The 12516-nt window shown below is 38.7% G+C and overlaps 1 protein-coding gene across 3 annotated transcripts in view; it reads right to left on the bottom strand.

Moving 5' to 3' along the window:
* The window catches only part of NNT (nicotinamide nucleotide transhydrogenase), a 42453-nt gene extending 29989 nt beyond the window's left edge, over window positions 1-12464 (bottom strand). The window contains exons 1-7 of one of the 3 annotated variants that reach the window (XM_068175817.1): window positions 12353-12464; window positions 11226-11420; window positions 4048-4277; window positions 2725-2942; window positions 2073-2160; window positions 1375-1463; window positions 378-565 (exon numbers count right to left, since the gene is read on the bottom strand). In XM_068175817.1, the coding sequence (XP_068031918.1) occupies window positions 378-565; window positions 1375-1463; window positions 2073-2160; window positions 2725-2942; window positions 4048-4277; window positions 11226-11376 (964 nt within the window). In that variant the 5' untranslated portion in view covers window positions 11377-11420; window positions 12353-12464. The other 2 variants (XM_068175816.1, XM_068175818.1) reach the window with 2 other exon arrangements.
* Between the last annotated feature and the right edge of the window lie 52 nt (window positions 12465-12516).

Raw genomic sequence — 12516 nt, 5'->3', positions numbered from 1 at the left:
TCTACCTTACTATGTTTCAATTACAAAGGACAGTTCCATTTCAATCAGACTTGTTTCAGAGCACAAGTTGTGTAGCAGAAGTAGCAGTGATGCAATAGATATGCAAGAGAATTATATATTCTCACTTTATTACTAAATACTCCTTTTGTAGTAAGAAAAACATGACAGTATTTGATTCATACTGATAGTCTTTGAAAACAAAAGTTGTTTTAAAAAAAAAAAGACTCACTTTAAAACCAGGCCTTTTATCACAGAAGTGAGGCACATGCTCACACAGACATAATTCATTAACCCCTATGTTTTCATGCAGATGCAACCTCAAAATAGAACAACTTACCTAGAAGAATGAAAATTAGCATTTTTCACATAAAACATACCTGGAATAAGTGCTGTAGTGATGATAATGTCAACATCTTGGCACTGTTTGGCAAAGAGCTTCATTTCAGCTTCAATAAATTCTTTGGACATTTCTTTAGCATAACCACCTTGTCCCTCTCCAGATTCCTTTAAGTCTACTTCCAAAGGCTCAGCACCAAGAGACTTGAACTGCTCCAGGGCTGCAGCTCTAGAAAAAGAAAATTGTAGGTGACAGCAAAACCACAAATTTAAAAATACATCATGACTTCACCAGTGGTTTTAGTAGCAATCTTCAGACAAAAGATGTAAAACTTATTCTAGTATTAAGGAGACCATAACAAAAGTCCTCAGCTTTATGTATTTAGTGTAAAAAATAATTGCATTGATAAATTTAGGTGCCAGTCAGATTTGAATAATGAATGAAGGCAGCCTATGGTTTCCTGTATAGTCAGCAGAATTGCTTCAAGAAAACCTCAGAGCTGAGACCTTGCTGATTAACTCTCCTCATGCATTTCTGTTGTCATCTCTTGGTAAATCTACAGCCCAAACTAAGGTGCCTAAAATGGAAGATAAGCACAGAACCCGTGACCTTGTCTTTAAACAGTGAGATGGGAAGTACTAGTAAGTCTTATTTTCACAGGGAAAATTGCCGGGGGGTGGGTGTTTGTGGCTTGTTAATATCCTGTAATTTACTTTGCATCATATGACATCAGATTAAACAAAGAGACTTAATTTCAGTGTTAGGTGAACGCTGACAACATGCAGAGAATTAAACATAAATGTTCTTTAATCTCAAGATAAAAGTATCTAGCATGCTTAAGAAAGGAATTAAAATAAAAATAGAAAATTTTTAGACAGATTTTAAATTAATAAAAAATTAAGGACTAATGATGGCATAAAAATGGTAGGAAGTGAATTATGACTCAGTGTAGTACAAATTATTTCACTCTAACACAGCCATAAACAACTTAATCTTCAAGTAATTTCAGACTGATATTACAATTTTCACACCCTTACCTCGTATCAAATCCACGAACCACTGCACCCATTGATTTTGCTGCTCCTGCAGAAGCCAGGCCAGCAACCCCTCCTCCAATGATCAACACCTAAAATGATAAATCTCATTAGCCAGCCATTTAAACAAGGTACCTTAGGATAAAACCAAATTTAATTGGGCAGAGTTGCCCCATACATCCAAAAGTTTAAAAGCTGTACCTCCTAATTACACATATTTAAGAGTCAACTCTTCTGTAGCTTATAGTTTATCTAAGTAAACACAGGTTTTTTCCTTGATTTATCTTCCTTTTTTCTTCCCTAATTCTACTTTCATTTCTCTTCAACCCAATCAATCTGTAATTCCAAGTAAATTCTTTCCATTGCACTCCTCAATGCACCAGAAATACCAGTATCTCTGAATTTTCTTAACTGCTTCCTTACCTTCTCCTATTTTGAAAAAAAATCCAACCCTTTATAGCTAATCTGATATTTAAAACTAAACAAACTTAAATAAAACTCAAATTATTCTATTATTCCCAAAACAAATCCAGAACAGATGTGAACAAAAAGTGGCATGAGAATAATTACAGTGATTGCTGAAGTCTCTATAAACAGCCCAAAGGCAGGAAAAAAGCCTTTTAACGTAGTTTCAGCAACAGCTACCTTTGCTCAGAAATTCACATATTCTTTTGCCACAGTGTGTATTTAATTTCACATACCTTAGCTGGAGGAACTTTACCAGCAGCTGTGATTTGACCCGTGAAAAATCGACCAAAGTGATTTGCTGCCAGGACCACAGCCTTGTAACTGTCAATCAAGGATGAACACACATCAGTGTTTTCTCAGATTCAGTAAATTCCATTAATTACACCAATCTAAAAGATGAACATTTGACCGGAATATGTGTAGGATAAAGCAAGCTTAGTATTTTATCACTGAACACAAGATTAATAGTCTTTATTCATATTTCTATGGAGATGTCTGACAATATTTGATCTTTTGTTTGTAACTACCATGGCAATTGCATTCATACTGAGTGTTCTTTGGGTTAGTTAGCTCCTAACAACACCAGATCCCCATGACAGATAATCAGTATTCAAGATAAGTTAGCTCAGAGCAAAACGGTACTAGACAAAACAGTCAGGGAATTAAAAGAATTGTGTTCAATTTTGTTTATTTTAAAAGCATTGCTCTGATCTGCTATAAAGCTAACCATAAAAAACTTTAACACCACTCTGCTTGAAACAGCTCTATGAAAATAGAGATGTAGAATCATTTTAGATATACCTAGCATCAAAGCACATGATTTTAAACCAGTTATACTTAATGAAGCAAAAAAAAAAAAAAAAATAAAACCACCAAAAATCATACCCAGCAATGTTGGCCATGGAGCTAAGTGCATCATATCCCTGAGCAATGGTGACCCGTGGAACCTGATCCATAGCCAAGACAGTAGCTTTTTTTTCTGCAAGTTTTTTCAGGAGGTCTGGATTTTGTGCTGGGTAGATAAAACTAATCAGGGTCACTGCTGTCTTGAAAAGATCTGCCTCATGTACACCTAGAGATGAGTTATATATAGGAGCTCTCACCTGAAAAAAGACAGAAGTTTCCAAGTTAATCAGAGGAGAGAAATCAGAACACATTCCACTTCCTTTCTCTCACGTTGCAGTCTGTTCATTCCCATCCAAAAAGTACAGAAAGAAGAATGTATATCAAAGACTATTTACACAACTGAACTGAGTAACTGCACTTCTCAGCAGCAGTCCACATCATGGAATTGGCTCCAAGTAGATTGGTGACGGGGCAAAAACTGTCAGCACACACTTTCACAAAAATCTGATGATTTCCAACTAGCAGTCACTCGCTTTTATGACAGCTACCCTCAAATCCATCATTTTTATGCAAAATGATTACTCAACAGATATGACAATTAAGCTCTACAAACTAAGAATCACTAATAAGGTTGCAGTGCATGACTACATACAGGGCATTTCATGCCAGATGTCCAGGAGACACTGATCTGCATCTATATTCACTTCTGAGTTTCTCACTTTTCTCCAAACAGAAACCTACTTAAAAGTGTGGTTCACAAAGCAGCTCACAGAAATTCTATGTTCAATGCTGATGGGATAATTTTTAACAGAGCAATTGAAGGAAGCTTCAATAAGGTAAAGGTCTTTTTTTTTCCCCTTCAGACTCTGAATAACCTAATACCTCTCAAGTAAGATTGCTTTTAGCTCTTTTCTCAAATTTTTAAACACATCTTTGCTGTGGAATTCAGAGCAGTTACACAATCATGTTTTCTAAATCCCAAACCACTCTATTTAAAGAGTAACTAGAGTTATATGTCACCAATTTTGGATAAAAGATTTCTTAGGGCAGGTTTCTCATCTGATTAGATTGCAGAACTACTCTACCTCACTCTAGAAAACACAACAACTCTTAGGTAGTTAAAGACTTGCTAGAGATATTATCCACATTTTTTCAACACTCTCATTTATTTTTCTTTAGTGTAGGTGCATGCCTGAGCTATTAAAAAAAAAAAAAAAAAAAAAAACTTGAATCACAACTCAAAATGGAAAACACTGATTTAAAGGACCTTACTTACTGAACTTTCCACAGATTATTAGAAAAAAATTACCTACACATTTCTCAAAAACAATGTAATAGGAAATATACTAATAAAGCAATTACTTTCACAATCAAATCAGAAGCCAGGACTTCCTTGGTCCCCTGGATCTTTGCTCCAACTTCTCTGTAATGGTCATCAGAAAATTTAGAAGCTTCTCCAGCACCAGATTCCACCACAACATTGAAGCCTTGCTTAACCAAGGCTTGAACTCCAGCTGGTGACAGAGCCACTCTCTTCTCATTCTCAAATATCTCCTTGGGGACTCCCACAGTCAGTTGTTTATAAGGAATCCCTGTAAGTGTGGCAGATAAGACAGCATTAGTTGTACTAAACATTAATTAACTGGCATAAGGGACACTCTTCAACGTTGTACAGACACATGCAGACACATGTCACAGTTAGCAATTCTCCCTCCTAAGGGAGGGGGAAGCAGAATGCTATTTTCTAGGAACATCATTTATATTTCCTTAAATTACACCATCTTCCTAGGGATCCTTGTTCTCTCAGCGATCAGCAGGTGAGCACAATCAGCCACACAAGCAATAACAAGTGTTTGGTGCAGTTCATACTCATCGTTAACACAGTTCTGATTGTGTAACTGGCATTCTGATTTACACAACACCTGGTGTACTGGTGATAACACATTCTGCCTCAGGCCAGAATTTAAATCGCTTTCTAGTTACTTCCAGGTTATTGTGAAGACAGCAATAAATGAACTTGAACAGTGGAACTGCATTTTAACTATGTTTGTAATACATTACAAATTATATCAAATCACTATTATTGAATGCTACATACACACCACAAAGTACACTGAAAGGCATAACTACATCAATAAGCTACTCTAAAAGTTGCCAAAGAAATGAAAAATGTCAATTCAGAAGTAGTTAAAGAATAAAGGAATATCCAGCTACTAGTTTCTTCAAAATATTTCTGTTCAAAGTTATTTCTTTGTCTTAACTTGTTCAAAGCTCCACTAAGTAACACCAGGAAACTGCTGAAGCTGAAATTTATGTTTTAGTTAAAAATTTTCAAATTACAAACATCTAACCTCATTCTAGTACAATTTGGGGGCTTTCAGTCTCATATCTGGGAGGTAAACTTCTCTGATCCAAACAAGTGTTCATATACATTATTTATGTATACACAGGCTCAAGCAGAATAATCATACATAAAACTATTACAGTGCTTCAATTACACTGACAGCATGCAGTCCAACACATAGGCTGAATCCTGTACCAGCTTTCACTGACACCTATCCAGAATTTAAACCTGGATTGTGACATTATTATGCACAACATTTATACCACATGAATATTAATGAACTATAATTTGAGCAGTCTAAGCAGTCACTCATATTAATGATCAAGCAACAACAACAGCAACAACAAAACCCACCAAAGAAACCCCAAACCTAAAAAAGGGGGAGGAAGTGGATGAGAGGCCTGTTTAAAATTACAAATCTCTTTGAAATAGTCCAACAATACTATATATTGTGCCACAAAAAATTGTACCAGGCAAAGAATGCAAATTTTAGGAAGGCCTCCTTTTGACTTTGAGATAGAAACAAGCAAAAAAAAAAGCTAAAAACATACTACAATATAAGAGCTTTGAGGAACTAAATTTAGATTTAAAATATCAAAATTATTTATCTGTTAAATTGAACCTGGACTATAATGTGCTTAAAGTTGACAGTCTGAAAATGTTTTTGGTTAGAAATTTTCAAGGTACTGTCAACTTACTATGCTATGAAAAAACAGTACAGAGTTGCTAAGAACTGGAACTTAAATACCTACTTATACTTCTCAGCCTACTAACACATTAAAAAAAATTAACACATCCAACAAGACAGAATGAAAGCTCACCAGACAAAGAAGTTCATTACTTCTAATTGCTGCACGAGGGAGGTTTTACTGAGACACAGGTGACACAGGTGGTTCAGGTTGGACACCAGGAAGAACTTCACTGAAAGGATGATTAAGCACTGGAATGGGTTGCTAAAGGGAAGTGGTCAAGTCACCATCCCTGGAAGTGCTCAAGAAATGAATGGATGTGGCACTTAGTGCTATGGCTTAATTGACAAGGTGGTTTTCAGTCAAAGGTTGGACTTGATCTTAGAGGTCTTCTCCAGCCTTAATGATTCTATGATTCTAATTACTTCTACTTTTTTTTTAGCTTTGCCTTTGAAATTTGACTAGTAAAATAGTAACAAATAATTTGAAGACAGAAGTGTTTTAATGTTTTATATGGTGGGGAAAATCTGAAATATTTTAATCACAAGACAACACTCAAATTCAGAAAAACATACATTCATAGAACATAAAGCCAAAACAGGAGCAAAAATGCACATCTAAAACAAGAATCCCACAAAGGTAACAGAGCTTTGCAATGATTTGTTCCACCAGCATACACCAAATCTAATCACCGTGCAACTCAGGCCATACCCACCACAGCAGCACTGACCACTTGTTACCAGCTGTGGTAACTGTTGCTGTCACTCAAATTACCCTTCTCATTTGAAGAGACTTTTCTCCTCATCTCTTCAAATTACTACACAATAAAGTCCTGCTTCTGATTTTCACTAAATCAACTCGGTGGAAATGAGATCTCTTGTCTTTTAGAAGCAGGAATGAAACCTAGAAGATTGAAATTTGTTAATATAACAGAGACCAACCAGAATTTCAGAGAAGAAGTAGTTCTAGGGTAGGGTAGAATGCAAAACACTTTTCAAAAAGCACTGAGAAAAGTTAAGAACTAAAGTCCTACCTTCCCTTTCTCCTTTTGGAAGGTTTTGTAGCACAAAAATGCCGAAGGGGAAGAAAGGAGGGGGCAACATAGGGGAAAATAGGGGAAGGGAAAAACAAGGGGAAAAGGGGGAGGAAAAAAGGGAGGGGAAAGAAGGAGCAAAAAGGGGAAGGAATAAATTATAGCATAAAGGAAATAGATAACTGCAAATTTAAAGGCACAAAGACATTAGACTAAAACTTTTTTCTCAAGCAAATCTTTTAGCTCCTAAGGCTCAAATGACAATAGATGCTTCTAATTTTCTTCTGCTCATTTGCTTCTGTGTGGAGTATCAGAACAAAAATGGCTAGGAGTAAAAGGACAGAAATATACATTCACTAGATGCCACATGTGTCGCCTCATTCCTCACTTGTTCTTTATTGGTACATCTTTCATGCAATAAAAATTAGTAGAACTTTTTCAGATGGCAAGTATTTGCACCTTATTTAGTAAACAGAATGATCACAGACCAGCACTGAGGAACATGCTCTTCTTCAGAGCTTCAGGAGATCAAATCCAAGATAAATATTCAACAAGTCTCATTTGCCTCACCCACTTTTCTTCTCTGTCCCACTACCAGAACTCCAGCAATCCATAAATAGAAAAGCAAATGAATACATAAGCAAACTGTCAGTTTGCCAGCTTTTAGCCAGAGGACATGTTTTAAGTAGACTTCCCTGAGCTTCCACGTGATACAGCTCCAAAATGGAGCAGATATTTACAGCTCAAAACCAAAGATCTATCTTAAAACTGCAGTACAGGTCTTGGGAAGAAAGGGTTAAAAAGCAGGACACCGGCACAGAGGATTGTAAAGCTCCCTTTCAGCTGGAAATAACTCTTGATAAGCCTATGTGAACAGCAGGTCTGTGATGATTTACTGGTGCTTGTGTCTCCACTTGTTTTCCTCTGCCCGGGTGCTACTTCAGCAATACCCCGTTAGCGAAGTAATGGAAATAAACTCACCCTTTGGATTCTAAACATGACTTTGTGTCTATACCACCTGTCTGTCTGTGCTGACACACACAACAGGGTATGATCAATACTCTAGCTGGCGGAAGATCTGTAATTAACACAGATTTGGTTTGCTGGATTTAGCAATTTCATCAAAGTCAATAGTTTTGAAAAGTTGAAATCTCAGATTATAAACTTAGGACCTTGATTTAGGTTTTATTCTGAGGAAACTCATCTGCTATCCCTGCCAGGGTTTTAAAGTTATGTGAGAGTGTGAAGCCTACAAGTTGTCTCTCTAATCCTTCATGTCAGATAATCTCTTTAAGTACTGCCTTGAGTATGTTTTACTGACTAACTACTTTACAACATCATGGACATCTTCCTAATACTGAGTGATATACACACACCTAGAGCACCTTTTTGACTCGTGAAGTTTTTTAATATATTGAGTAGAAGGTACACAGTACTTAGATTCTGCCACTATCAGAAGGAGAATCATTAAATTTCACAGGTCTTAGAATGGAATACACATTCCAGTGAAATGCTCTGGCATATACATAACTTAGAACTTCTAAAAACTACTAAGAAGCCACTCTCTCATTCCCTTACCACAATCCTGTGTAATGAAGACATATTTAAACTTCAAGTCAAAAAAACTGTAACTGTGACTTTCTCCATTTAACTTCTATATACAAGAATCTTAGAGAACATTCTGAGTCAAAACTATAGCAGAAAATACAAGTTTTTCATTTCCTTAACCTGACTTTGAGAAGTAGTCTGCAACAAAACAGTATCAACCAATAGAAGCTGACTTAGGGAAAAGATAAAGGAGAAGTTTTGACTATATGCCATGTGTTCTGGGATTGAAAACAGGATGCCTGTTTTTTATGTTACTCTAATAACCTTTAAACAAACCATCTCACCTGTTCTGAAGATGAGGACATATTCCGAAGAACAGCAATATAATGTTGGCAAAAAGAAACAAAATGGTATAGAAGATGAAACGAACACCTGATCCCTCCCATTACATAAATAAGGAATTAAAAAAGATAAAAGGGAAATTAAAGGAGACTATTTCTTGTTTATAAATAAAATAAAGCTCACCTAGAGAACTAATTAAAAATGAACTGTTATAGGTTTAGAAAAAAACAGGAAATTTTAAGAAATAAGCCTCAAAATAAAAAGGATATTTAAAATTCCAAAACAGAGAGGGGTAAAAGTCACAGAGCTGTAGGACAAACTAATCTGAAGTATACTGGGAAGCTCAGTCAGTCACTCCATATGCACCTTTCCCAGGGCTTCAGAAAGTTTTGTATCTGTTTCTCAAGTAGCTGGTCCTAGTGACTACCTGGCACATATTATAAGAATACTTGTTTACACCTGGATGAAAGTTCTTATGTTTCTATTAAGCAAGTAGCAGCATAATAGCTGGCAGTAAGAAAATTATCCAAGCTCTAAGTTCACTTTTCAGCTGACTCTGTATCTCCCTATTTCCAGTCCTCAAGCAGCAGTTATGTTCTTGTACATAACATAGCCTGGATGGAATGAAAGCTAACCTGAGACAAGTAAAAGTAATAACTACCGCCTTAAGAAGAATCACTGTGACACTAGTCTTTTCAGAAAACTTACTCTTCTTAGTAATACAGCAATTTTACCAAGTGTTACAATAATCAAAGCTAATTTCTGAAAGACTAAAACACAGGTATTTTGAATTTGTTATATTTTGATTCAAGAGCACTTAAAAAGTAAATATAAGAAATAGCCCTGCATCTAATTTGTCAATAAATTGCTGTTTTCTCCTTGATTTGTCCTCTACTGAATGACAAATCACATGTTACCAAAGCACACTACAAGGACAGATTAATTATCAACCAAAAGACTACCAAACTTGTAATTCTCCATATTAAATAACTGCATTTCATGAATACTACTAATCCTTAAATAAGGGCATCCACACAACAGATTTGACAGGGCAGCACTGAGCATTTAAACATATGACACTAATCAGAATTCTCCATCCTTGTGGGAAAATTTTTCAAAAGTTATTTTTAAAAATGAGAAAATTCACACACACACAGAGTAGCATACCAATTTCAATAAAACAGAAGAGATTCTTTAGTTTCGTGATGAAATTTGTGGTCAAAGCCAAATACAAAATTGATTCCAAACTCAAACAAGGACACTTACCTGGGATATTTGAGAAAGAACTTTGAACCTAGTTTCCTATGTTCCAGTTTATCCTCCCAACCAAGGGACAATCTGCCATATGAAGACTGACAGATGTCTCTTTCATTCAGATATTTAACATGGAAAAAAAATTGAGAGCATCTCAAATCTATCAAAGAATCTCTGGTTTCAGCACACAACTGTGATACAGATTTATCAGGAGCCCTCAGAGTAAAGAAACTTCCCCGCATGACATTTCTTCAGAAGTTCCAATATCTTCAGTCACCAAGATGAAAGGACCACAAAATGCACCATTCATTGTTAGTACTGTCACAAATTCTACACAATACAGGCTTCTCTGAGCTACTACGTGCTACTTGTGTGGCCCATGTTTTTTTCATAATCAGACACTTCTGTTTCCAACAGCACTAATTTCTTCATACTCTCAAGTACCTAATGCAGTAACCTACTGTCTACATTTGGAAGAACAAAATATCATGTGTGCAACCAGTCCAACTCTCCGCATTAATCTTTTGCAGACATCTGCACAGAAGCAGGGTCTCTAAATTCCAAGGGAGACATGACCCATGCAGTAGTAATGGGTAAAATAGCATTAAACCTGCATTAGGTATTCCTCAGTCTTCCTTCCAACTGTCAGGTTATATACAGTATAGAATAGAGAAAAAAATTGTCAGTTCTGATCTCCATATACCAGGCTCATACTAGAAACTGGAAACAAGGGTGCCCGCTTTCCCAGGTTTTTTTTTTCCTGAAAATACCTGAACTTGTCCATCTGCTGAAATGCAATTTGTGCAAATACACTAACAAACCCTACACAAGAAGATACAGATCAATAGTTTTTCAAAGTGATACAATGTGTTTCCTAAACAAAGAGATATTTTTTTAAGGTGGGATAATAATGTCTACATATGCTAGTAGATGCCGTCTTTGTGAGGTCTGTATTTTCTCTCACATGCACACAAAGAGCTGCACTACCAAAACAAATGGGGAACTCGGGATTTTAACGAATAAAAGCATTTATTTAAATACTTCCATCAAGCAAGTATTAGCAGGAGTTCAAATCCTCTAACCACAAAAACAATGTGGATCTAAAGTATTCATAATAAACACAAACACCTTCTGCTTAAGTCCTCTAAAGCCAGTCTAAAATTGTGCTGCAACTGACTCAAGTACGCTGCTGACATGATTTAAGAGTGCTCTTTCTACTTTAAGTCTTTTCTGTACTAATGCAGATCTGAAAGAAAGAAAACAAAAAGAAACCATTTAAATTCATGTTTTAAAATAAAAAAGATTGCTTACAGTACTTTAATCAATTTACCTGGCTTTGGAGCTGCCTGAGACCCAAGCACCTGGTGGGTTCTAAACATTCGCAAGCACAGCAGCTTAGCGGAATGCGCCTTCGGTGGGAACACATTGCCAAAAACAGGAGCTGAGCATCCACTCACAGCAACACGCAGAAGGCTTGCCATTGCACCCAGACCTCACAACAAATTCCTTGCCACGTATGGAACCCCTACAGCAAATGTGAAAACAAATCAAGAGTTATTAATGGCACTGGACAGAAGGCATGTAAACACAGCAGGTTTAGGACCAGTCGACTGCCAGGAGCCACGAGACAATCATTCCTCACCACCTTTATCTTTCAGGCTAGAAAAAGAAATCTTTTTTTTTTTTTTTTTTTTTTTTTCCCCAAATTAAGTACGACAGCTCTTAACCAAAGCAACTGGCATGACCAGCCGAACTGGGGATCGCATTTCTGCGACTCAGGGCCATTTTCACTTTACACCGTTGCTTTAAAACGTGAACTGTGGTGGGGGAAACAGCGGCGCCCCAAAGTACCAAACAAACTACTCCAATCCGTGCCATAGCTCCCTAAGGAGTCACTCTGGGTGGGAGACAGCTTGCAGGCGCCCAGGAGACTCAGTAGAGCACGAACTCGGGGCGGGACACGCAGGGCAGCGGACAGGGGAGCCGAGAACGTGCTCTTCGCCCGGAATCCCGCCGGGCCCCCACGGCAGCGGCCCCTTCTCTCTCCTGTCGCTATTTATAGCCCGAGGCCACCGAATGACCTTGGGCGGGCGACTCGTCCCAGGCTATGCACTGTCCCTGCTCGGGGGTCACCCCGCAGCCGCCACCTCCCCGCTCCCCACTCCCCGTTCCCGCGGACCCCTTCTCAGGCCACCTGCTTCCTCCCGCACGTCCGTCCCGCCACGCTGCCTTCCCTCTCTCCCTCCCTTCCCGCGACAGCGTGGCACCGCGGTCTTCTCCCCACCAGCGGCTGGCCCCCACACGCACCGGGAGAACGAGGCGGTGCCGGCGCAGCCCCTCACGACGCGGCGCACACGCCCCGCGCGGAGCCCCGCACACGCTCCTCCCGCAGCCCCGCACCGAGCCCCACTCCACGGGCCCCCACAGGGAGCTCTGCACACAGCCCCGCACACGCACCGCCGCAGCCCCACACGACGCCGCGCTCTCGCCCGCGGTACCGGCGCCGCGGCTCCGACCGACCTTGGGGCGGGGCGAGGGCGGGCCCGTGGCCGCCAACCCGGAAGGACTGAGGGGCACGCGGGGGTCGGGCGGCCGCGTCACGCGGCGTCTGAGGGGCGGTG

This window comes from Anomalospiza imberbis, chromosome Z, assembly GCF_031753505.1.
Source record: "Anomalospiza imberbis isolate Cuckoo-Finch-1a 21T00152 chromosome Z, ASM3175350v1, whole genome shotgun sequence".
Taxonomy (NCBI): domain Eukaryota; kingdom Metazoa; phylum Chordata; class Aves; order Passeriformes; family Viduidae; genus Anomalospiza; species Anomalospiza imberbis.
Note: the sequence above shows the minus strand (reverse complement) of the source record. Positions and strands in the feature narration are given on the sequence as shown.